The 24882-nt window shown below is 51.5% G+C and overlaps 1 protein-coding gene across 3 annotated transcripts in view; it reads right to left on the reverse strand.

The window, feature by feature from the left end:
• Nucleotides 1-23852, reverse strand: part of CRTC1 (CREB regulated transcription coactivator 1) — a 38765-nt gene extending 14913 nt beyond the window's left edge. The window contains exons 1-10 of one of the 3 annotated variants that reach the window (XM_052699698.1): nt 23672-23852; nt 10232-10348; nt 8794-8841; nt 6165-6302; nt 5385-5446; nt 4731-4825; nt 3410-3495; nt 2975-3018; nt 2459-2679; nt 9-142 (exon numbers count right to left, since the gene is read on the reverse strand). In XM_052699698.1, the coding sequence (XP_052555658.1) occupies nt 9-142; nt 2459-2679; nt 2975-3018; nt 3410-3495; nt 4731-4825; nt 5385-5446; nt 6165-6302; nt 8794-8841; nt 10232-10348; nt 23672-23797 (1071 nt within the window). In that variant the 5' untranslated portion in view covers nt 23798-23852. The remainder of the gene's footprint in view (nt 1-8; nt 143-2458; nt 2680-2974; nt 3019-3409; nt 3496-4730; nt 4826-5384; nt 5447-6164; nt 6303-8793; nt 8842-10231; nt 10349-23671) is intronic. The other 2 variants (XM_052699701.1, XM_052699699.1) reach the window with 2 other exon arrangements.
• Nucleotides 23853-24882: the final 1030 nt, after the last annotated feature.

Here is a 24882-nt window from a genome sequence, read left to right on the forward strand (position 1 = left end):
GCTCCTACCTGAGTGATGGGTGACAGAGGGGAAAGCGTAGGAGACATCTGCTGCGACTGCGGCCGCCTCGAGTCCGCGCTCAGCGACAGTGGGCTGACGTTGGGCTGCCGGTGCTGCTGGGACGGAGCTGGAGGTGTCATCCCTGCCAGGAAGGGACAAAGCAGCTCAGAGGGCAGCGGGGCAACGGCACACAGGGACAGGGGCTCCCTCTGCTGTGAAACGCGTGGCGCAGATCGACAGCACCTCGACACAAAGCTGGCTGGTGTGCAATGAATTCTGTCAGGCTAAAGAGCATCGGGAAGAGAGGAAGACCCTCGAGGTTTATCCCAGACCTCAGCTGGTCACAGTCGGTCAGGACTGGGCAGACAGCAACTTGAAATTGCAATGGGCAGAGCAGCACTGCTCTGCAGAAACACTCAGAGCCATTCTCACAGGGAACTCAGGAGCAGCACCTTCTGCTCCATTTGTAGGAGCTCCAGCTTCAGGAAGAAGATAACGGATATGCAGTGAGACCAATCAGAGGGCACTTGTGATATAAAGAAACCCAAACGCCTATTTAATGGAAAGTGCAGAAGTCAAACTGGTTACACAGGATGTACACCATTTCTAATGGCACACCAGCACACAGGGAGGCAGGAAATATCCCTCACGCTCTACAGAACCTTACAGGGGCTATGGGCACACAACTCAAGTAGTGCAGTTTTACTCCAATCCCAGACAAAACCTGCAAGTTTTGAAACCTCTCTATTTTCGGCCTCACCCAAGAGGAACCGAGGCACCCTGTAAAGCAATTCCAGGACAATCTAGCTAGTGAGCTTTTCTTTCAGAGCTGCCAGAAAGGAGGAATTCACAAAAACCTGAGAGCTCCTCGGCACTTGGCAGCTGCTCAAGGCTTCCAGGCAGGCTGCCAGAAAGCCAGGAAGCCCAGGCTGCCAAGGAGCCAGCAGGCAAACCGGCTCCCAAGGCTGCCTGGCGGCCCGCGCGATGTTTGCAGAAATCAGCACTGCCTCACGGGCCGTGTGAGCAACTGACAAACGCACAAATGTGCAGCCTGAGCTGCTGGCAGCTCCTCACAACCCGACAGGTGCTCCTCCCCACCTTTTCCTGGGGCTGCCACAGGCCTGTCTGCACAGCACACAGCTCCTGCCACAGACCCAAAAGCATTTACGTGTTCAGCTAAAGATCTACAAGATAAGGAGAGGAAGGATTGAGAAAATGGGTTTTAAAAAGCTCCACAGTGAGTATATCGTTGTTTAAACTATGGGACGGGGTCCAATGAGAAGCAGAAGAACCACCAGTGAGTGCACCCTGCTCATCCGCAGTATCTTCCGTAGATCAGGAAATGTTTTCAAAGCAATTACAAACCAACCCGTTTGGTTTCATCCCATTTACTTTGCTAATTGCGGGTAGTGAAAAAGGACAAGAAAAAAAAAACAAACCAAACAAAAACCTCAGCAGCCCCATCTGGCCTCGCTCCGCAGAAGAAGTTTGTCCCCTCCATGCACACTGCCTGCCTTCACGCACACTTGCTGAGCTCTGCGTGAGCGACAGCTCATCTCCGGAGTGCTGTGCAGCCTGTTTGGAGAGCAGAAAGCTCACTGCACAGCACTGTGCTCCTCATTTGTGCTCAAACCTAACAGCTGAGCCATAGCACCACATTAACCCGATTAGAATTCTTTCCTTTCTGCAGTATAAGAGCAGGTTTATAAGCAGGGAAGTAAATCCTGCCTAACACAGGAAATACACATCTGCTATTTTTGGACAAAGCACTTTTTTCCTGTTCTAGGAGTCAAGTGACTGCAGCCAGCACCAGCAATACAGCAGGTAACACAATGCACAGCTATTCTCAGGCAGAACCCAGTGAAACGATGAAACAAACAGCAAGCAGCACTTCAGGCCGTTTGCTTCAGTTAACAACTCCTGAAATTATCTGCTACTTCTTAAAAACCAAACTTCAGAACTGCCAAAGCCCAAAAGCCCCAGCAAACACCGCTCAGCCCCACTGTGCTGAACTGCTGGGAGGTGCTGGGATGGATGCGGTGCTGCTCCCACAGCCCTCCCCTGTTGTACCCTGACGAGCTGGGATACTTTCAAGAATCAGGCAATCAAATGCACAAAAACCAGCACACCTTGTAAGGCTCTGTGCTGCTGTGACTGCTCAGAAGATAAAATTTGCTTCAGGGGAAGCGAGGAAATGTTCTCTCTTCAAAAGAATCCTCACGGTGGAAAAAAATAACATCCTCAAGGAATGAAAACCAAAGGTCTACTTTAGGTACTTCCACAATGCAAACGGTGTGGGGATTAAGCACAATTAATTACAAGAGGGGGGCGCCCTGAATGCTGCTGTTTGTCCTGTACCAGTCCACCAGCAGTGCAGAACCACCCAGCAGTGCAGCTTCAGGCCACGGGGCAGAGGTGGGAGGCAGGAGAGCCGCAGCAGCGCAGAGCCAGACCTTACCCTGAGTGGCAGTGCTGATGCCCAGGTGAGTCAGGTTGGCAGCAAGGTTCCCAGTGCTGTTGGAGCTGCTCAGGGCAGGGAAGGTGGATTCCTCGGGGTCTAACGGCGTGGGGAGGGGGGAAGGGAAATGGATGTTTGTCAGGTCCGGCAGGGAGCCGCCCGTGTTATGCGTAGCAGGAATCAGGGTTGTAGTGTTGTCCTGGTCAGCTGATGGAAAGATGCTAAAAAAGGGAGAGAGGAAACAAAGCCACCGCTCAGTCGAAATTTCATCCTGGGCAGATCTGTACAAAATGAGTTGCAAAAAGGGAGATGCACACACGGAAACATTAACTGGTCTACCGAAACTACAAGCTGAGACATGGCAGCCAAGGGGACACCAGCAGCAGCTTTGGCTTATTTTACATCTGTTCCACATTTAAACAGCCAAAGGCTGTCGCAGAAAACTCAAACGTTCAAGGTACAACATTCTTTCCTAAAGATCTCAGTGCTCTCTAAAACGAATTGCTCAAAACTTACTTGATTCCTGGAACTTCACATGATTTAGGTCTTGATGACCCAGTCTAAAATAGAAGGAAGACATTTTTATAGGCAAAGATATTGCTAGGAATTAATGCTTATGACACAGTTTACTCAGAAAATCTTATTTAATTCATTTCTAAAGAAGAGCTGTTCTCCTACACACCAGTTCTGTGAAGGTCTCAGAAAAGACCTGCCATCTTTTTGCTTTACCAGCCCAGCAAGGCTCAGATTTCAGTAAGAGTTTCTCCTAATATAATCAAAATGCATACAAAGAGCCTTTCTGATCTAATGTATTGTGATTTGCTGCTAAACATAGAACGTAATTCTAATCTCCGCAAGCAGTTTGCCTTGATTGGCAATATTTAGAGCATTAGTTTACCTAAATACGTTTAGGAAATGAAAGCTCTGTACTTTGAAATAGGAGATTCCTACCTTTTTAGTGTCCCATCCTTGCTTAGAGAGGGCTTTGTCTGCCTCAGAGGTGGCTTCCTCCATTCCAGGGACAGTCAGCAGCAGAACTAAAGCAAAGGGGAAACAAAGGGCAGCTTCTCAGAAATCAGTTTTCAGCTCAGCAGCATCACTGCTCCACAGAGCCCCGCGAGCTCCTCTCACTCAGCAGAAGCACAGCGCTGCTCAGCACCACAATCACAGCAGACACGAGGCGCACAGCGCCCAGCAGCGCTTTAAAGTGTTTGCCTCCAAGTTCACCCCCTTGCAAGTAAATGGAAAAAGGTGCCCTCAGAGCTGGTTCTTCCCTCCCTCTTGCATTTTGCACAAGTGACAGACATCTGTTACATCTAATGGGTGGCCAAGAGGACAAGCCCTGAAGGGCAAAACCCAAACCACATCCCCTGGGATAGAGAAGCACTACGAAGCTGTCCTTCTCCAAGTTCCAAGCACGTTTGATCAAAGGAAACAGCAAGGTGGCAAAACACAGCAAAACAAAGTCCACTAAGAGAGATGTAACAGCAGCCCTTCAAACTGATGATGAGGAGAGTTCCATGTTTGAACCCAAATTTATGCAATACCATCTGAGATGATTTCTATTCCATGTTTTACGGCTCCAGAAGCATCTCTGGAGGAGCTGCAGTACAGTGCACACACATCTGAGCTTTAGCATCACCCACCTCTGCTGTTTCAGGAGTACATTTCTCTCAGCTGATTTAGGAGCATTAACGTATTTCGTGCACTGACAGCAGAAGCAAAGGCCAGCAGAGGGCACCAAAACGGTGAGTGCCTGAGGGCTGTGCTGCTCCTTGGTTGTAGAGGTACCATCAGAGAGCCGTTGGGAAGCAGGGCCTCTCACAGCACTGCTCACAGACTCGAAACCTTGCCACTCTGTGACAGTTCCTTCATTCCCCCCATGGCACCATGCTTACATAAGAGGGAAACACTGCCTGCCACCCCAAGGAAGCAGGGCTCCAGGACAACAGCCCAGGTGATCTGGTGCTGCTTCTGACAGTGTGCACACACTGCAGGACTGAAGTTCTGTCAGAGCAGCCAATGCATCCTGCTGAGCAACTGCACGTGAAGAATTACACTCAAACCCTCGAGGCTTTTATGATGGATTTGCAGCTCTTCACATCAGCTTACTTTGCCAGAAAAAAAAAGTTCAGCAGCCTTTAATATTTCAATGCATGATCAATTTCCAGAATTTCATTTCTCATAGTAGTATTGAATGAAGTCAACTGTGAGAAACTCCTTTGAAGTCATCAGTGTAACACTGACAAATTAGGACCCATATCCTACTGACCTCTTTTCTGCTGCATGTCCTGCGACCCTCCTGAAAAAGATTCCTGTTGCGCTGGAGTCATCGTGCTCTGGTGCAAGGCAGAGTCTGAATTTGTCCTGAGGGGAAGGCAGAAAAAAGGAAAAATTGATCATCAGCTCCTCTAAGTGAATAAAGCTCCATCTCAGATAAATGCAGCCAACTCAGGGAAATCTTGTTCAAAAACAAAATCTATTTTCGGTAAATACCAGACATCATTTCTTTGTGAAGCAATCAATTTACAGAAATAATTAGTTCAAGGTTGAGAAGTAATTGTTCCAATAACGGGATTGAGAGGGATACAGGAAAAGCCACAGCTAGAAAATAATTTGATAAGCTTTGTTGAGGTGGAGCACGATCAAATAACGGCTCAGGCCCAAAGCTTCTTACACATCCTCTGGTTACGCCAAACTTTAAAGGAAAGCCTTCCTTCAACACCTTTAAAAAGATCACAGCACCTCACACCTCAGTCTTAAAGGCCGCTCATCTCAGTGAATAACGACAGGAAAAAAGAAATGGGGCTCCACACCCCGCCACTGATGGCAGCTCTCACGGCCAGCAGCAGCAGAGGGCGGTGAGGCCGTGCTGCACATCAGAGCTCTGCAAACCCCGCAGCCCTGCGCTCTGCTGCGTACCAACCTTCTCCAGCTCGTGTCGGACGGAGGTGACAGATACACAGTGCCGTACGGACAGCTGTCCACGTGAGGAGGCAGTTAAGGGCAAGAACGCCTGGGTACGAAATCCACTCCTAAGGAGGAGCTCCAATTCCCCTGTCGAAGCACTAAGCTCACAGGAGACATGCCAAGCAGACCCCAATGGGGGACATATGGACTTTAAGAACGCTGGAAACAGAAATACTATTTTGCTCGTTGGAATATTTAAGCAATAGGACAATCACCTCCCTTTCCCCCTTCTGAGCATCTAACGAGAAAGCAGCAGCCCTCCCGTCCTGCTTACCCCCCCCGGCCCCATCGAACCAGTGTGACCATGGCCAATTTGAAGCCAGTGAGCAATAAAAAGCCAATTCATCTTCACGACCAGCAAAAAGAAACAGCGCCGAGATGTTAAACGGGTGAATCAGCCGGTCATAAAAGGCACACTGAGCTGCAGAGCATTATTCTGGTTTGGATCTGCCCAGTTTTGAAGGGAAACTCGGCTTCACAAGAACCGCTTTGTGTTTCCCATCAAAGGAGCTCAGTCCCTTCCAGCTCCGTGAGCGCCGAGGAACGGCTGCAGGGCACTCAGGAGTTTGCAGAGCAGATCACGGCTCAGGAAAGCAGGTGGCAGCAACGGCACGGAGACGGGGAGCAACTGTGCTGACAGGTGAGGAGAGGAGGAAGAAGAGAACTCCAACAGCTCCAACAGGTGACCCGGTGGGAAGGGAGGCTCTCCCTGCCCGGCTCACAGAGCAAAGGATATTTGCCTGCCGTGTTTGTCCACTGACAGCGGGCGGCGGTGCGGCGATCCCAGCCGGTTCCGGTCCCGATAAACTCGATCCACCAAACCGTGGTGCCGAGTTGTTCTGCTCGTGTCCAGCCCGGATGACTGAAAAGGAGTCTGAGAGAGATGAGCGGGGTCATAAGCAGAAAAACACACACACGAGCCATCTGCCCAGAGTTTGTTTATGTCGTGCTAGAGGTTCTACCATTTTAAGCAATAAAACCCAGGAAAGATATGGATAAATGTTGGCACCTACGTTTTTTTCTCCACTTTCACTATAGCCGTGGGAAGCAATTACCAGGGCCATCTCCCAGAGATCAGAGGTGAGCAGAGGCAGACTGTGGGCTCTGCCCTCGCATCCATCAGCGCTGCTCTCCAACCTTTGCATCTCTACAACAGCCGAAGTGGCAGCGACAGCAGCTGCCTGCTGCTGCGTGCATTCCTGGGTGCAGCATGCAGCATGCATCCAGAAGGAACATGCTGACATCCAGAGCTGGAAGAACACGGGCAGGAGAAGATGCAGGACGAGGATGCGCAGAGATCCTAACACTCTCAAGCCTTCCTCTCACCTCTCCTTTCGGCATGATGATTTTAAGGGGACACTGACAACATTAAGGAAAAAAAGACACAAAAAAAAAAAAAGCAGTTTCCTTCCTCCTCTGTCTGGAAAAAGCTCCTGCGCTCGGCATCTCAGGAGAGGCTTTTATTTCATTCGGGTTGCACAGTGAACAGAGCTGGATGCATTCCCTCTCAATCTTATCAGCGCCTCCGTCCCACAGAGCGCCTGCTTGTCAGCAGCCCATCCCAGGACTGAGGTGCCCCAGGGAGGGCAGGGAAGATGAATTCCCACGCTGAGCTGACAGCTCTCACTTCAAAAGCCCTCTGCAGTCTGTGTGCGCAGGGCGGGGGGAAGGCAGCACCGACCTCTGCTCCCACCCCACCAGCAGCAGATGCAGCTCTGGGGCCGCACAGCCCTCCCCTCCCTGCCAGTGCCATCAGCTTTGCTGAGTCCAACACCACCTGCCTGGAAATCCAAAACTTCCTCCTCCATGCAGGTACTGCACAAACTCGCTGCCCTGCCTGCTGAGCCATGCAGCCCCCTGCCTTCCACGCTCACCTTATTTCACTTCAAAGCGCCCAGCTGAGGCTGCTGAGATCTAAAAAGAAATTTGTTTTGTGTTTGTTTTGAACCGTTCTGTTTGCAGTAACTCCTTCAAGCGCCGTCCTACTATTTTTAACTCTTTTCTTTTCAGCAGCAACCACTTTGCTCCCCTCTGGACATACCCAGCCTGTATCAGTGTCCATGGATGCAGAGTCCATGCTGTATCCTGCCCAAGGGCCAACGCTGCGTGCAGCAGAACATCCCAGTCAGCATCAGCAGAGCACAGTGCCCTGTAACACACTCCTGACTGCAGAGCACAGATCTGCTGCAGCTCCTTAACGAGCACGGCATCCTTGCACCAATACTCAGAAATCTCAAGGCAGAGCATCTCAATTTCAAGTCATTGCTTCAATCTGCTGAAGGTGCTAAGCAATGCTCCAGTTCTGTCTAGCTGGCGCCATGCAGAACTGACCCCTTGAAGGCTGTGAAGCCTGCAGGTCAGCGCAAAGCCAACAGGAGAAGCACTTCCCAGCGCCAGTGATCTCAAATGCAAAGTGAACCAAAAGAGAAGCCGGCCTGCAGCACTGCATTGCCAGACTCACCTGCACCTTCAAAGGAAGCCAGCACGCACTGGCACACAAAGCTGCACGCAAGGCAGCTTTTCCTCAAGTTTTATGACACCACTCACACATAAAAGTACAACAAAAATCTCATCTGAGTGCAGCCTTGGCACAAGGAAGCAAGGAGTGTCCCTGCCACACCTGGCGAGGAACTTCGGGGCGATGCTGCTCTCTGGCTTTGCAGGCACAAAAATCCCAAGTCAATCCCTAACTTGCTTGAGAAAAATGGGAAAGATGACAAAAAACAGATCCTTGGGAAAGGTACACCTGGAACTGCTTCTCTTCCCTCAAATGTTCTCCACGGTTTGAGATCAGAACCACAACTCTGCAAAACATGAGGAAAAAGCCCAAATACAGACAGGAAGGAAAAAGCTCAGAGCTCTACAGCAACAGTGTCCCTTTAAGATTTACTGAGGCATCGACTGAAGAAATCAAAAGCAGTGAGGCGGAAGAGGGGGAAGCGAGGAGCAGCCCCCAGCACCCGCCCTGGGCGACAAGCAGCACGTGGGGATCATTCTGCCCTTCCCAACGGAGTTCAACATGCAGGCTGAGTGCACATGCTCAGAGATTGCTTAAATCAGGCCAAGACAGTGCCAAGGAGCCACCGTCTGCACCAAATGAATCCCCCATAAATCATAAGGAATCACATGACAGCCCACAGCGAGTCCAGAGAGGCTGCAACAGGAATTGTTATGCATGTTCCAAACCGGGATGCATGGCAACACCCGTATTTATGTGACAGACCAGAACTCCTTCCCAGCCGGTGAATCAAATAAATACTGTGCATACCAGGAAAAGTGTAACGTGTGCTCAAATACGTATCTACCTGGGCAAACAGAACACCAGTGCTAAATACGTATCTGCACAAACCTAAATACTTGTTTACCAAAGAGACGGGAACTGCTCCAAAGGTTTCTGCCAGAGCTCCGTTGTGCTGCAATGCAAAGAACCAAGATGCTCAGACACCGCTGTGCAGTGCAGCAGCTGCCCCTGCCCCACACGCTGCACAGGGATCCCTGCAAATCTCATGGCACCTCAGCTTAAAACTGAAAAGTCTGGGAAGCGCCCAGCGGTGATCAAACAACGCCATGCTGCTCGCCTAACAGTGCCCAATTTTATTGATGCAAAAATCACATTAAAAACCCGGAGTTTAAATCTGTTTCTGCATCCTCCTCTCTCATCACTCACAAACGCCCGAATGCTTCCTTAGGAGAACTCTGCTAGCTTCAGAATGGAATGACCCAATGTAACAGCTGTCCCACAACAGCCAGCAAGGACAACTATGCTGAAACTCTGCTGAAAGGAACCTACAACCCTGAGCCTCCTCAGCACGATGCTGACCAAACCTGGGGGCCTTAAGGCCAGATGCCTGTGAGCAACACCGCAGACTGCAGGGTTTGCCACCTCAGGAGCTGCACTCCCTGCAGGCCACTACATGGAAGTGGCTGCTTGCCTCTCCTCTTGTATGAGATTTAAGCTCTTAAGAACATCCCTGAGTTCAGCTGCCCACAAGGACTTCAGAAAAGCAATGACTTCTCATTAAGCCAGCCTTGATCAGAAAACCACAACCTACCACATTTATTTCTCACCGCATCCTGGCAAGATAAAAAGTGCTACTGCTCAAACAAGGTGAGCTAATGCACACGTTTTGGTTACCTTGAGCACCCTAAGCCAACCAAAACAGAAATCAGGAGTCCCAGAAGTCCCAGTGTCTAATCCTATGCACTGCACACCTTCTAACATACACAGCAGAACTTTGTACAAAGCCTGAGCTCCTGCTCCCAGTGTCACAGCAGCAGCTGCTACACCCCTCTGCTCACTGCCAGCCCAGAGCGATCTGACAGTTCTCAAATCTGTTTTGCCCCATTCTCCCTCTTCCTCCCCCTAAAATCCCACACGTTGTTCCCACGCAACATGCTCACTGCCCTGGGCTGCATTCCTCAGCACTTCCTTCTATCAACCCTTGCCACATCACCTCCCATTATCCCCTTCTACTTCTGTTTCAAGTCTGCTGCACCTCTGCAGATCTCACTGTGAATTTGGTACCACGCAACAACAGAAAAAGTCACCGCTGACTGCTGCTGAAACTGCATTGTGCCTCCCTGCTCTTGACACAAACACAACAAAACCAAGGACAGCAGAACAAACATCACCAGCTCCATCCACTCATCCCATACACAACCATCCTCCATCCAAAAAATAAAAATAAAAAAGCAACAATTTTTACAGCATTGCTGCATGGTGGGGCCACGGTGCTGTGCTCTGAACCAGCAGCTACTGACAAAGCTCATAACATAGTCCAGAAGCACCCCAATGAAACTCACCTGGAAGGGCAGATCCATGGCACTGTTTCCAATCTGATTCACATTTGGCAGGGACCCACCGTAGTACTGGCCACGACTCTGTCCTAGTTGCAAATATTGGGTTTTCTGCAGCTGTAACTAAAAGAAAACAAGGAGGAAAGTGTAAGGGTAACACCGTTGCTTTTCAGCTGTTTTAATTAATTCAGTTCTTCCCCGTCTCACTGATCACCACCTGCAGCAGTGTGGACACCACTCCTCCGCCACACAGAGCCTTTGTGACAGCACCCAGGCCCTGCTGTGCACTCAGCAATCGCATTCCATTTCCCACAAAGGACATGGAAGCACACGGTCCTTCTGCCACCTGCTGCACTGCAAAGCAGGAGTAAAGGACCTGTATCAGCCTAACACCAAACCCAACCAGCTGGGCACACGCACAGCCGACGTGTGAGGCAGTCAGATCAGTGTGTGCTTTAACCAAACACATTCAGTAGCAATCTAGGTAACGGAGATGCTTGCTTCCCACCACCAGGCAAGTGTTCTTGTTGCCTGGCCCAGGACAGGGCAGTGACACAGGTTTTCGAGACAAAAAGAGACAGAAAAATGAAGCCACCGAAGCTCTGCTTTACAGCAATGCAGCTCAGCTTGCAGCCATCTGAACACAGCACTCCCACCCCCAGGAGGCACCTTCCAAGGCGAGGAGCTGCAGCTCAGCACTGTGCCTCCATAGGGTGCCTCTCCTCCCAATCCAGAGCAGCACGGATTTTATCAGCTGTGTTGTTCCTCACTGGCTGTCAGCTGGCTGCTTCTGCACTCTGAGATGCAAGAACATTCCTTGATGGGTAGCAAAGAATTGTTTAAAGCCTGAACGTTCAGCTCTTGGACTAGGTGCAGCGTGGTTGCCAAGGCACCGTAGTGTGTACATCAACAAATCTGGTTTAGTTCCACTCAAAGAGGTCTTACAGCCTTTGCCTCTCAATGCCAGAATTTTGAAGAGCAAAGTTTGGAAAAGTACTAGAAAACAAAGGGCATCACCCAAACTGGATGTTGATATGCGTGCTTTGTTTCTTTACCCTTTCTTAAAGCAAAGGAAACGGCACTACAGCTTCACCATTCTGCCTCTGAGGTGGAGCAGAGTTGTTTCCAGCACGGTGAGGCAGAGCCACGCTGCTCGTGTTGGCAGTGAGGTCAAAGCAGAGCCCTGTGCTCAGCAGCGGTGGTGGGAGTGGGGCTGAGCAGAGCTGCTGGCGACGTACAGGGAGGAGCCAAAGGACCCGTGCTGATGGCGTGCCAGCACTTCTGGGTCCAAACAGAACACCTGAATCAGACAGCTCAGAGATCCCAGCCACAAAGCACCACCCGGACCCCCCCACCCCGCGCTTCCATCCCTGGCACACCGTTACAACACACACACAGCAGAGCAGAGGAGCACCACGCTGTTCCAGCCTCTGGCGCAGAGCTGCGATGCGCAGCGTTGGGACGAGCTGTGCTTTTTGCCTGCTCTGTCCATATGGTTTTGTTGCTGCAAAAAGGCTCGCTTGGGATTGGTGCCAAACGTGAAGTAAGTGCTTCAACAGGTGCTGGTCTCTCCGAAGGAGCCTCATAAAGGCATGCTGGGCTGGGGGGTTGCTTCACGTCCCCAGCAGGTACGCAGCACAACGTAACGGGGAGGTCACCACCATTTGTCTTCCAACTACACTTAAACATGGAAACGAGGAAACACGGGAGATGAAGAATTACAGCAGACCTCAGAATCGACCTGGTTATGCAGCTCCATGTGCCATTCACCAGTGCTCCCTTCAATAAACGCTTTTGGAGCTCCGTGCCAGAACTTTACTGCTACCCTGTAACACTGCAGGCTCTGTTTGCTTCTTCAGTGCTCACCTCCTGCATTCATCCCCTGAGCCACAAGAACTCAGCGAGCTGCACTGCAGCATTGCCATCCCTGTGCTCCGTGCCCAAGGTAAGAGCTGCTGGCAGCAGAACAGCACCAGCTCTGGCCTGAGGCAGCTGGAGGGCAAAGGAAAAAGCCATCCTTGGTCACAGCACCTCATTTCTGCTGAGCATGGCTGCTCCAGAGGAACGCCTCCCGTCGGACAGACCCTGACCAGAGCTCTCATTTCCCTCTGCCAGCATTTCTCTTCCTGTACTTCGAAAGGCTTTAAGCCAGAAACCAATTTGGAGCTATTTTGTCACCAAAACATTTCCGTGCATGCAGTTTTTTAGCATAGCTGTACGCGTTCCCTAAATAAAAGCACTGGTTCACCCCTGGCTCCATAGATCTGTAGTTCTATTACAGCCAACACGTAATCCCTGCAGCTGGGGTTACCGCCTGCATGGCAGCATCTTGGCAGCCAAGAGGGAAGGGACAGCCTGCTTTCCATGCAGCAAGCAGGAACCTGCAAGCAACGTTAGCAGTGCTCTTCCAGAAATTGGCTGCTATGGGAATGCATTGATACAAAATACCTCAGTGCTTCCAATGAGGCTGGGCTGCAGTTTGCTGTGCATGCAGCTGTGTGTGCACAGAGCCTTCAGTTACACGGGGAGAAGGACAAAAAGGAGGGAAACACAACCCCAACAGCGCATCCAGTTTTCCTACCGCCTTTCTGAGCGTCCAAAAATATGCAGGTGGGAATCAAGGGGAGCATTTATTACAACGCAGCACATCGCCTTCTCGAAATCCCCTCCCCTTGAAAAATATAAATAAAATTTGGGGCACACGGCAAAGCTGAGCGCAGAACTCAGCTGTCACCAAGGGCAGATCTGACCCTAGAACGCAGAGAAGCAAACGTCCTGCAAAATGCCCCTTTTCATACACAGCTTTGACTCCCATAAGGGCAGTAAAAGGGTGGGGTGTCCTTTCGACCAAAAAAATAACGCTATCTGCTGAGTACAGGAAGTCAGATCTCACGATAACTGCTCTGCTGCTGGTTTGCAGTTTCCATTCGAAACTTTCTTACCAATTTCAGCTTCCCACTTTAAAGGTGTTCTCTGTATCTGCCAAGGCCAATAAGCAGAAAACAAGTGCAGGTGCAACTTACAAATGCGTTACTGTGTCTGAATTGGAAATTAAGTTACATTTAAAGGATTAACTCAAAGCTTTAATGACCATCTTAAGGGTAAACTGTGCTGCTCCGACCTGCACAAGGCTTGTCAGCCTGCTGCTCCCAGGGCTGCAGGAAGGAGATCAGGGCCTTTCCAAGGCACAGAGAGAAACTTCCTCCTGCCCTGCAAGACAGCAGAAGGGAGAGACTCCAGAACTCCCAATCTGGCTTCTTTCTCCAGCGTGAAATCCAACATGAAGTTAAACAAACCCTCCAGACAAGTCAGCACCGCGGTGGAATCCCAGTGGAAGCATTTTCTTCAAAGGGAGATTTCTTGCCATTCACAATCCTCATGTTGATAAGAAAAGCAAACAGTCTTAAAAAGAAAGATCAGTTAACGTCCACTTAATGACTCGCAGTTACTGCATTTGGACTTGGTGGGAATACAGCCATCAGAAATCACCCAATTAGCCATGCAGCCACCACACGAAGTTCTTTATGTCTGTCTCTGCCTTGCTGGAACTGCCCAGCAGATCCCTGAGTGCTGCGGCCCCCAGCAGGGCTCAGCTCCTCCCTCACGTTCACCATTTTCTGCTGATGTTCTGTATTTGTACCATGAACTGAATTCTTGAAACGTTTGCTGTTTGATTTCTGAAGTTCACACACATTGGGATCATGGATTCACAGGATGGCCTGGGTTGCAAAGGAGCACGATGCTCTCCTGGTTCCAACCCCCTGCTGTGTGCAGGTCACCAACCAGCAGCCCAGGCTGCCCAGAGCCACATCCAGCCTGGCCCTGAATGCCTGCAGGGATGGGGATCCACCGCCTCCTTGGGGTAACAGCTCATCTATTAAAGCTGCCCCTTCAGGAAAGTCGTCTGGAATTTACTTAATCAAATACGGATTCAACAATCCATAGGAGAGAAGCCTGCTATGCTGAGGAAGGGAAAACTCTTGGCCGTGTCTCATTAACTGCATCCAAAAGCAGAGCACACCTAAGCAGGGGACTTTGTTCTGTTACTCCTGAATAATCAACCATTGGCGGCAGCCACGAAAAGCAAACCTGCACTGATGGAAAAAGCACGGCCAGCTTCCTCACCGCCCCTCCTGGCTGATGGAGACAGGATTCACAGATGAGTTTGTTAACGAAGAAGAGAATCCCTCGCAATTCTTTCTCCTCTGGGCTGTCACAATCAGGAAGAAGCTGCAGCGAGCCAGCTTTTGAAAGCAACTTATTTCCTGCAGTTTCAAGTACCGATCCAACAGCAGCAGAGGATCCAAACGCACAGCTGTTCCTCCCAGGAAGACTGGTAAAGGAAATGAAGTCTGAAGTGCAGAGGAAAGGTATAATCCGCAGTGATAGCAGCTGCTCTGTCTGGGCCACTTGGGACTTAAAATATTCCATCATTATAACACAACATTTTGCAACGGGTTTTTTGAGTTTTAGTGTGTTTTTCTTGTCATGAAAGCAAAGATTTTAACACTGGCTGGGAACAGACAAGTGCGGACAAGCGGAGAGAAAGTTTCCCTTGTTGCTGCTGCCAATCTCCTTTGGCCTCCCGGCGCTGTTACCGTCCTGGTGCAACAGACACTGCGGAGAAGAGCACTACCAAGCCAAAACAGGAAGCCAAACGTCTACTACAAACTAACTGAAAATCACCACGAGAAAATCCAGACGTGTGCTATGAACCGGATCTGAACCCAGGCTTCTAGAACTGCTACATCATTGTTTACTCCTCCATCACTCTAACTGTCACTTAAGTCGCTTGCAAGTATTTGTTCCATTATCACACTGACGTTTTGGGACACCAACAACGCAAACAGCCCTGCAGGCCAGTCCAAGCGTAGCCAATGATACAAATTCAAGCAAAAGATATTTGCTGGTTTTTTGTTTGTTTTTTTTTTAAGAACCGAGATCTGTTGCAATGCACTGGAATTCAGCAGCCACAGGAGCACAAGAGCTGCATCTCAGCCACACCGCAGGGCTCCACAACAAACCCTGCAGAGCAGAGCAGCCTCGGCACCGCACTGCCTTTCGGACGGCTGTGCTTCACCAACACACATCCAAGGACTGATGGTTTTCTGGTTTTCCTTTCATAGAGGCTTTAGAAATTAACAACGGGATGTGACATTCGAGCACCAGAACCAAAGGGATTCACAGCACGGGAGGGGAGGCAGAACTCTGCCCCTCCACCTCACAGAGCCCCCAGAAGTGCTCCCCATAAATCAAACTGGAAAGCAGAAGCGGATTTCTGCATGAATGAAAGCATCCAGTCAGAGGATAGGGGTCAGCAAGCTGGCTAACTTCTGATTTTAAGTACCTGATTAAGCTGAAAGATTTCCTGGTACACAAGGCTGCAATTCCAGCTGCTTACAGTAAGCACGAGCTCTCTTCCACAGGAGCACCAGCATGGGTTCCTTCTGTCTGCAGATAAGCCTCTGCACACTCAGGCTGTACTGAATGATTCCGTGCTTTGGAAAGGAGAAAGGAGATGAGAAGTTCTTACTCCTCCTGTCTGTAACAACGTGAGCCGCTCGGGGACCACCTGAAGTCATTTCACCTTTGCAGTCATTGCACCCACAGAGCCAAGAGCTGCAGGTAGGACTGTGTGCCCTGGGCACAGCGTGGTGCTGCTGGGGGCTCTCCCTCGAACCCAACTCGGGCACAGAGCCGCACTGCAGAGCACAGAGTGGGGAGAAGGCAATGCTGCACAGCGCAGAGCCCACGCAGCCCCACGGTGCACAGCATCACTACTGCACACCAACCTGAAACAAACTTCTCCCAACTGGTAACCCTAGCTAAAAGCATTATAATCCAGTTAAATAAATTTCATTCATAAGAGATGAAATATATACTGATCAGCAAAGCTTAAGCAGGGATCGCTTGAGTCCCTGCCAACGAGCAATCGCTGCACTTTTAGCACTCCAAGAGAGCCAATTATTACTCATGAGTTCATGATGTTTTCTTCACCTTCCTGTTGAAGAGATTATTTAAGACCTCAAATCACTTAACTGGATTGTTTTGTCCTGTTATGAGTCATCTACAAATTCCAAGGCACCATTAGATTCTCCTTCACGGGCTGAAACCAACTCCCCAGATTGCCTCAGCTCTACAGCTTGGAGGAAACGGGGCTATAAAAATTACACCCATCCCCAGACCCCCATCCCCAGGTGTCTTCTAGAGTTCGTGTGAAAGCGAAAAGATCTCACCTCCTCGTATACAATTACTATTTATAAACCACCCCGAGTCCACATCACGCTCCAGGCCAAAAACCCTTCTTCCTGTAAACCCAAAGAGACCAAAACGGAACGCTTCACTGCTGCAGGAAGAAAGAAGAGCTGGGGGGAGGGAGGAAGGCAGCATTCAGCACCGAACTTCTGTTTTTATTTGCCATTTCTGTGTTTTGTGCCAGCAGAACTTTCTTACACATCAGCTGCACGTAGCTGCCTCCATCAAATGAGCCAGCATGCAGCACTGGGAGTCCTGGGGGCTGTGGGCAAAGAACCCCCACCAGCAAATCCTGCAGCATCTGAGTAATGATAACAATTAAATTTAGCACGCGGGCTGTCACTCCATGTTTAAGAAACACTCTGCTATTGCTGGGGAACAAAGGTTTACTGTTTGAGACTTCACAGTCACAACCGAGTCGCAAGGAAAAACAGGATACAGCACAACTCACGCCTTAAAATAGTGGCTGTTCCTCAGAGTTCTGCTCTATCACCGGGCAGGGAGCCAAGCCGAGCTACAATATGAACCAAACCTGATTTGCACTGCTTTTAAAAACAAAACCAGATCCCATGGCAGCTCCGAAAGCACCGCCCTTCTGTTCTGAAAGGCTTTCAGCAGGAGAAAGGCATGTGTGCGGCCCAGAGCTGCGCACAACGCTTCGGAGGGGACCTCCACATGAATCCATTGACTGCCTGATAGAAAACCCCTGGCTTTTAGGATATATTTACGTTCACTCGAGGTCTGACTGTTGTCCCGGCGGTCGTTACTTCCTAGCAGTGTGCTTTAAAGAAAGCACTGCTCAGAGCAGAGCACCACAAGCTGCTCGATGGGCACGACCCCAGAGTAGGAATGTCCACTACACCAAAATCACCCCTAAGCCATAACCCCCTCCTGCTATTGAAATACCTCAGGAAGACGAAATAAAAGCGGAGATGCCCTCATTAAGCAAGACAAAAATAGCTTTTCTGCTCCGTTTTTTATTTTTAGCAAAAGGCTGACAATTCAGTTACGTAACCCTACACGACGTGCGAGCGCTGGACCAGCAGGGCGTGCTGCCACTCGGAAGGGGAGCAGCTCCCAGGAGCACAGCCAGCTCCCAGCACAGTGCTGTGCAGAGCTGTGCCACCACGGCCTCAGCAGGTGCACAGTGAACTCCTCCATCGGCAGAACAGCGGGCTGCGCAGCGCTGTTACCTGCACCGATCCCTTGTGCTGCTCCCACTGCGTGCAGCAGCAGGCCTTCGCACTGCAGCTTCTCGAGATGAAGCTCCGGACCACTGTCAGAGCATTGCAATCACCTGGCGTTACAGGCAGTGTTCTCTGAACGCAAAACGCCCCGACAAAGCAAGGACTTCGCTGCAGAAGTGAAAAACCGAACGGCAACGAGAAGTCAGTGAGACATGAGAAAGTGAGCAGGGTGGAAATGTGCACAGAATGAGCGCTGCCTTCCTCTCCCTCGGGGAAAAACGCCACGGAGTTGAGGGGAGCGGAGCCTCGTGGAGCTGGGAGCGAAGGGCTGCAGGAGGGTGATGGCTGGGTGCACAGATGGACAAGGCAGAGCCCAGCAGCACCACGCAGCCACCAGCAGCTGCTGAACGGCCGCCATCAACACGACCTGTGCATGCCTGCGAGGAAAGGAAACGGGTGAGAAGTCAACTCCAAAACTCACCGTCTTCTCCTTTCCCACTCGTTTTGCCCCTTAATCCAGGGGACTCAGAGATGGCAGGAAGGCTCTGCACTGCTTCACCTACGAGATGCTGCTCAGCCACAATGCATCCCAAGTGCAGCACAGCACGATGACAGGCAATCAGAGCTGCAGCAGCATCACCTCCCTGCACAGACACGCACTGGGGAAAGCAACTCCAATGGCTTCTCTTTGAAACTCTGACTGTTCAAACAAAATCATTTCAACATGAAAATCGTTGAGTGTCAACATAAATCCACCAGAACTGCACCATACAAAATAATGGAGCAGCCCAGCAGAGCTCTCAGAGATTTTCCCAGTTTTCAAAAAGAAACAAGAAGCAGAACTAACAGTGGGGGAGCAGAGCACACGTCTTGAGGAAAGGCACCTGGAATGCAGCACTGGGATCAGCAGCACCAACGTGTGGTGTCAGAACACCTTCCTTCTCCTTTCCTTTGGGATTTAAGGCCCAGTTTTTGAGGGTGGGTGCTGTTATGTGATAGCAAAGGACTGTTGTGGCACAAGGGGAATGTTCAGTTCCGAGGAAATCACGTGCAGAACAGGACTACTACCTGTTTCTACTACTCCATCACAGTGTTATGAAGCAGCAATGAGATCACAACAGCTCCACTGCTCTGCAGAGCACCAAAGGAGAGCTCGACAGAAATCTTACCCCCAGATATCACTTACATGGCACTAATCATCCTATGCAAATCATTTAAAGCAAATCGAAGCAACATTTTAAACTTTAACTCCCACGCACTATCAGATACGCAAATCTTAGCTAATGAGTTAATAAATACTTACAGCTTGGCTGCCACCTCGAGTTTACACGAAAGCCTTCGGGACTGCAAGTCTGTATGGGAACGCACGTAGTTTGGGCCGAAAGGGAAACAAAGGGCAGCAGCACGAAGGCCACAACGCCTTGCTGCCACAAAATGCACATGGCTGCAAGCTGCCGCTTGCTACCAAAATCCACCTCAGCCCTGCCAGCAGCCAGACAGCCCAACTCCAAAGGAACGGCTCCACCAGCACGTCCACAGCGACACGGGGAGAAACGCCAGCCATCACAACCAGAAAGGCTGTTTTAAAGAAGGCAGCTTGTTTCCTTCAGCTGCAGTTTCCTGCAGGCTGGGAAGTGGCCCACAGTACTGAGAGAGCAGCACACCAGGCAGAGTATTGATGGAATGCACCATTAGGGGCTGATCGATGCTTTCATGGAAATTGACAAAATTCAGCCCAAGAAAACACTCCTCAGCAATTAGAGACAAAGAAGAGAAAGCCAAGACAAATATTACGCCTTTAAGCCATCTTGCCTCAATCCCCATTGACCACACAGGAGAAGATGCCCACTTCTTGCCCAATTAGCATCTCGTTTCTGCTACCGCAGAGCGGCCAGAAGTGCCGGGTAATTTCCCGAATTAATGCCAGCACATTATTCAGATTAATCAAGAATCAGCTCCTTATGCTGACTGACAGTTGTCCACAGCAGGTTTGGAGCTCCGCCGTTTGCAGCTGCAACTCAAATCATCACCACCCCGCAGCGCAATCTGTAAACAAGAGGCCAAAAAGAAATGGGTGCCCACACCTGAGAGCTGCCAGGATCTGAGCTCCGAGCACAGCTCAGCTCTGGGCCAACAGCTCTGCAATCCACTCGAGGGAAAAACCCAACAGAGAGGGGAAGGGCTGACAGCTCCGAACTCTGCTCTGACAAAATGAGTAACTTCTAGAAATGCAAATTACTGCAAATATTCCCTGCTGCTGAAGCAACTCTGAAACGCAGCGCAGTGAGCAGTTCCACGTGTTCATCCATTGAACTGCACACAGCACACTGAGATGCACCAGGAGCACGATTCCAGTCGGTGTGCTGGGGATGCTGGATGCTTGCAGCACCAGGTGATGCTGTGTGCAGGAGCGGATGCGCTCTGAGAGCAGCAGCACGCGGCCGCAACGCACCTTAATGATGGAAGCATGAAAAAAGCCGCTGTCTTCTTAGAAAAACAACACAAGAAAAACCCGAGTGGGCTCCCAGCAGAAAGGCTGCCCTGCTGAGTGCAGCACGGCTATCAGCAGCTGTTTACCTTGGGCAGCTCAGGGCAAGGAAGGAGGCAGAGCAGGGAACAGAGATCCTTTGTGCCCCCGCGGAGCTCATCTGCACATCTGCACCGATTCGGCCCTGCCTTAAGGCTCTCACACTCCCTGCAGTGTGTGCTATTCCAGCCCAGCACAGCTCGGTTCAGATCAGCAGGTTGCCCTGCTCCAGCTGCCCATGGCACTTCTGAGCCCTGCAGCTGGCATAACGGAGCACAGCACTGGGCAGAGCCACAGCCAGAGCAACACTGCTGCACAAGGGGAGCTCCCTGTTGCCTGGAACACAGCACTCAGGGCTGACAGCACCCAACCTCTGCTCGAGGGCTGAGTTCTGGTTCTGTTGCGCTTCTTCCACATCTCTCAGTCACACCAAAGCACCATCTCGCACTTGGAATTTCTTCTGTACCAAATTAGTTAATAAAAGATATCGGGAACCACTACAACCACCATCAGTGCTTGCCATTTTTTAAAGCAGAGATCAGCAGTGCTGATTGGAGTAAGCTTTTAAACACTGCTTTGCATGCTACCTACATGTGATGGACAGCTGCGATGCACAAAGACCTTCTGATCTCTCCTAGCGCTCCTGCCTCTGCTTCAGCGCCAAGAAATCAAACGTGGTGCCATTGAGGAACAGTGGCTATCAGGAGAGGTCCTCTTCTGAGCAGAGAGGTTTGCAGCAGCTCACAGATGCTTTCCACACACTGCTGTGTGATGGAGAGGCCGCAGGCAGTGCTGGAATTGTGCAGCTCGTTTCCAAACATCATTGTTCACCTGCTTTCCTTTCCTGCCCGCTTTCCCTGCAGCAGCAGCAGCCCACTTCCCTGCTGTGTGTGGGGCCAGGAGGTTCGGGGGGCTTCTCTTTAAGGCTGCAAAATCCATGTGAGGGAATTCAAACACAGCCCCAGCCAGAATCCCACAGTACCTCCCACAGTATAGGTGATAAACGAATAAATAAGCGGCCCTGGAAACTCGAGAGCATTTCTAGCTGAAGAGGAACTGCCTTCAAAATGCAGGTGACAAGCTTTAAAAACTTAAATGCTTTAATGTAGGGCTCTTGAGATGAGATTTGAAGAGCTCAGCACTCTGTGTCACCCTGCACGGCACCGTCTTGTTAACTGCACCTTCAGGAGGCAGCAGCAGCTTTGTGTGCAGGAGCACCATCAGCATCCCTGTGCTGTGTTACAGCAGGAATCGAGAGCAGGCCCTGGTAAACAGCTCAAATCAGCACAGTCCTGAAATCTCATGCTTTGCATTAAAAAGAAAAAAAAAAAGGGAACAGAATCATCAGCAGAATACAGGAGTCACACAGAGCGAACTCCCCCTCTTCTCACCCACTTAGTTACTATGGGACTCGCTGAAATCTCTGGATTATAAACATGAAGGTCCCACTCACAAGACAATTAAGCAGATCCAGTGCTTCTATCAGCCACCCACCTGCGAGGCTCTCTGCAAGCTCTGTGGCTGCAGAAAAGCTGGAATTGCACTGGGCAGCTGAAAGACAGCAATTTGTAGCTCCTGAGCACAGCATGAGTATTATACATATATACACACATATTTACCATCTGAACGGCAAGGGCAACAGAGAAGAAAAGGACTTAATATCACATTCTGTCTTGTCTTGGACAAGAAAGAAGCACAGCAACGCACAAATCTCAGATGGACTCAACAGTTAAATGGATGGTGGGCTCCCAAGTGAGAAAGCAAGCCCAGAAACAGCACGGCTATGCACAAGAAATGGTGGAACAGTAGTTTTGTGCCTCTGCTGCGACCAGTAACTAACAATAAAGGAGACAAGAGAGTAAACACTGCAAAAAGACAATTACTAATAATGCAAAAGCAACAGAAATTTTGGGCTGCTTCCACACACTGAGTAACGCGTTTTCAAATGACAGCACAGCGCTGCCTGCCAAATGAAAATGAGAGCAAACAGCAAAGTTGTGCTTAACCCCTTTTTGCTTTTATACTGCATTTTAAACACAGATGAAATCATGGAATTCAGAAAAAGTCTACAAAGGAGACATTTTACTCAGCTGTTCGGTCAGCGTTTCCATCACTTCAGTACCCAGAATCCTCAGACAACTCATTCATCTTGGGTCCTTTTCTCAGCACCGGGTTCTCGAAAATGAGAAGGGTTTGCATTTGCAAATCCTGGATTAGAAGCACTCAGATGTGGGAGAAACCAGCTTAGCATTCTGACTTACGGACATCCTTATCCTGCAGGAGGCAAACGCCAAACCTGAGGGCGAAGGGAAGAACCGCTGCGGGCTTCAAGAACTGCAGCAGCAGCCAAGCAACGGCCATCGAAAGGCAAAACCCACAGGAGATGGAGCTGCACCAGACGTTCAAGGCACAGAGAACTCCACGACTGCAAACAGCTCCAAACTGCCCTCGCTGCTTTCCCAGCATAACTCCAGCACGGCACCCTGCACGACGCACCAGCAGACGCGCAGTGCAGCCCCGGCCTCGCACCTCTGCAGCCACATGCCTTTGTTTTCCCTCTGAGCAGCGGCACCAAGTGAAAACAAATATTTACCCTGCCCTGACACCCAGCACTGAAAGGAGAGGTTTTACTGCACATCCAACTGCACGTTCTCTTGCTCGGCCGCAAATAAGCTCGTAAATGTTCCTTCAGCAGTTGGAAGAGAAACGAAAACGTTGACACAAGCAGGTGAGACCAGAAGAGCTGTGATACCCGCGGATCTCAACCAGCAAACGCATCTGACATTTGGCAAAGGCACTTCACTGCGCCGCTCGTTTCCAACCACGGGCTTTGCAGAGGCAGAGCCACGGAGGATCACAAAGCACAGCAATTCGCATCCAGAGGGAGCAGAATCAGAGCCACACGGCCCAGCAGCTCCCGCTGAGCATCCGCAGGTCTGTGTGCCCGGGGTTCTGAGAGGAGACCCCCCAGCTCCGGGTTCGCCTCAGAAGGAAAACACCTTTGGAGCGGGGCCTGTCACAGCGTGAGGGATGCAGACCCTGCTCAGCCCCTCCCGACGCCCTGTGGGGCTCCCCCTGCCCCTCCCCACGTCCCTCCTGAAACCCGAGGCCCCCCCCCCAAACACACACACACACACAGAGCGAACCCCGCTCTGGGGGGCACCGGGACTCGAACCCGCGGCGCTTTGGTTCCGCCCGGCAGTGGGGGCGGCGCGCTGCCCCCCGCCCCGAACTGAGAACATCGCCCTCCCCCACCGCCAGGGGGCGCTGTTCGCCGCCCCGCCCGCGCTGCTGCCCCCGGGGCCGGGGGGCGCCGCCGCCGCCGCCCTTCCTCCTCCTCATCCTCCTCCTCATCCTTCTCCTCTCCCTCCTCCTTCTCCTCCCCCTCCCGCCCCCCCACCACACCCGCTGCCACCACCGGGGGCGCGCGTCGGGCAGCGGCGGGGGGGCCGCGTGCGATTTGCGGCGCTGCCTCACCCGATGGGCGCGGGTCAGGCTCAAGTCCTTCATGACCTCCTCGAAGGCCGCCGTCTCCTCCGCCTGCTTCTGGTTGTGCAGCGCGATCTTCTCGCTGAATTTCCGCGGGTTGTTCGAGGCCGCCATCTTCCCCCGTCCGCATCCCCCTCCCCGCGCCGGAGGGGGCGAGGCGCATGCGCCGGGCGGGCCGGGCGGGCGGGCGGAGGGCCTCAAGGCGCATGCGCGGCGGCGGGAGGGGGCGGCGAGGAGGCGGAGGGACGCATGCGCGGAGGCGGCGGCGGCGAGAGCGGGAGGAGGCGTCTGGAGCCGCGCGTGCGCAGTAGAGGGGCTTCCCTCGACGGCGGGGTGAGGAGGGGGCGCGCGGTGCGCATGCGCGCTGAGGCGTTCGGCTATCGCTCGCTGCTCGCCGCCCTCAGCGTTGTGAGGAGATCGCGCCGTTTCATTTTAGGGAGCGGCTCCCGTTGAGCCGCAATGGAGTTAAGGAGGAATAAGTTCTAAAAAACCATGCACGTTTGAAGCAAAAACAAATAAACAAGAAAATCTGTCTTATGTTTCTGTCTAGTTACGGAGAGGACGGTTGGCCCGCTGTTTCTCCCTTCAGAAAATGGAGGCTGAGGTCTCCCCTCACAGCACTGCGGGGTGGAAGCGAGGAGCCCGTGGGCCGTCACCCAGCCACCATCGGGGATGGCAGCCACGGTAGGATTCCTTAGCAGGTCCTGTACGAAAGAGCTGCTCCCACTCTGCCATCGCTGCCTCCTGGTGCAGGATAGGATGAACGAAGCAGTGGCCGGAACCTGCGCTGAGCACCGGGCAGAGGCGCTGCTGCTGGCGCTGTGTGGGTGCTGGTCTGTGGGGCTCCGGTCTGTGGGCCCACAGGTGAAGCAGCTGCTGCAGCCGCCCTACTCCAACCTGCACAGAACTGAGCCGTCCTCCCGTGTGGGCGCTGCCGATTCCCCCAGCGTCGCCTTTTGCTTCTCGGTGAGCCCGAGTGCAGCAGCAGCAGGCTGATGTCCTCCTGGAGGTGTGGATGAGCTGACATGCCGCCCTGCTGGCTGCAGGTTTCCAAACACCGGCTGAGGCCGCTGAGCCATTGATTCCAGCTGTGTTAACATCGGATTGGTGCAAAGCACTGCGATATGTGAGCCGCACCATTAGGCAGTAATAAATCCTGACAGCGCTGCTTCCTCACACCCACATGCTGCCCTTCACGC

Source organism: Tympanuchus pallidicinctus, unplaced genomic scaffold (assembly GCF_026119805.1).
Source record: "Tympanuchus pallidicinctus isolate F22 unplaced genomic scaffold, pur_lepc_1.0 scaffold38, whole genome shotgun sequence".
NCBI lineage: Eukaryota > Metazoa > Chordata > Aves > Galliformes > Phasianidae > Tympanuchus > Tympanuchus pallidicinctus.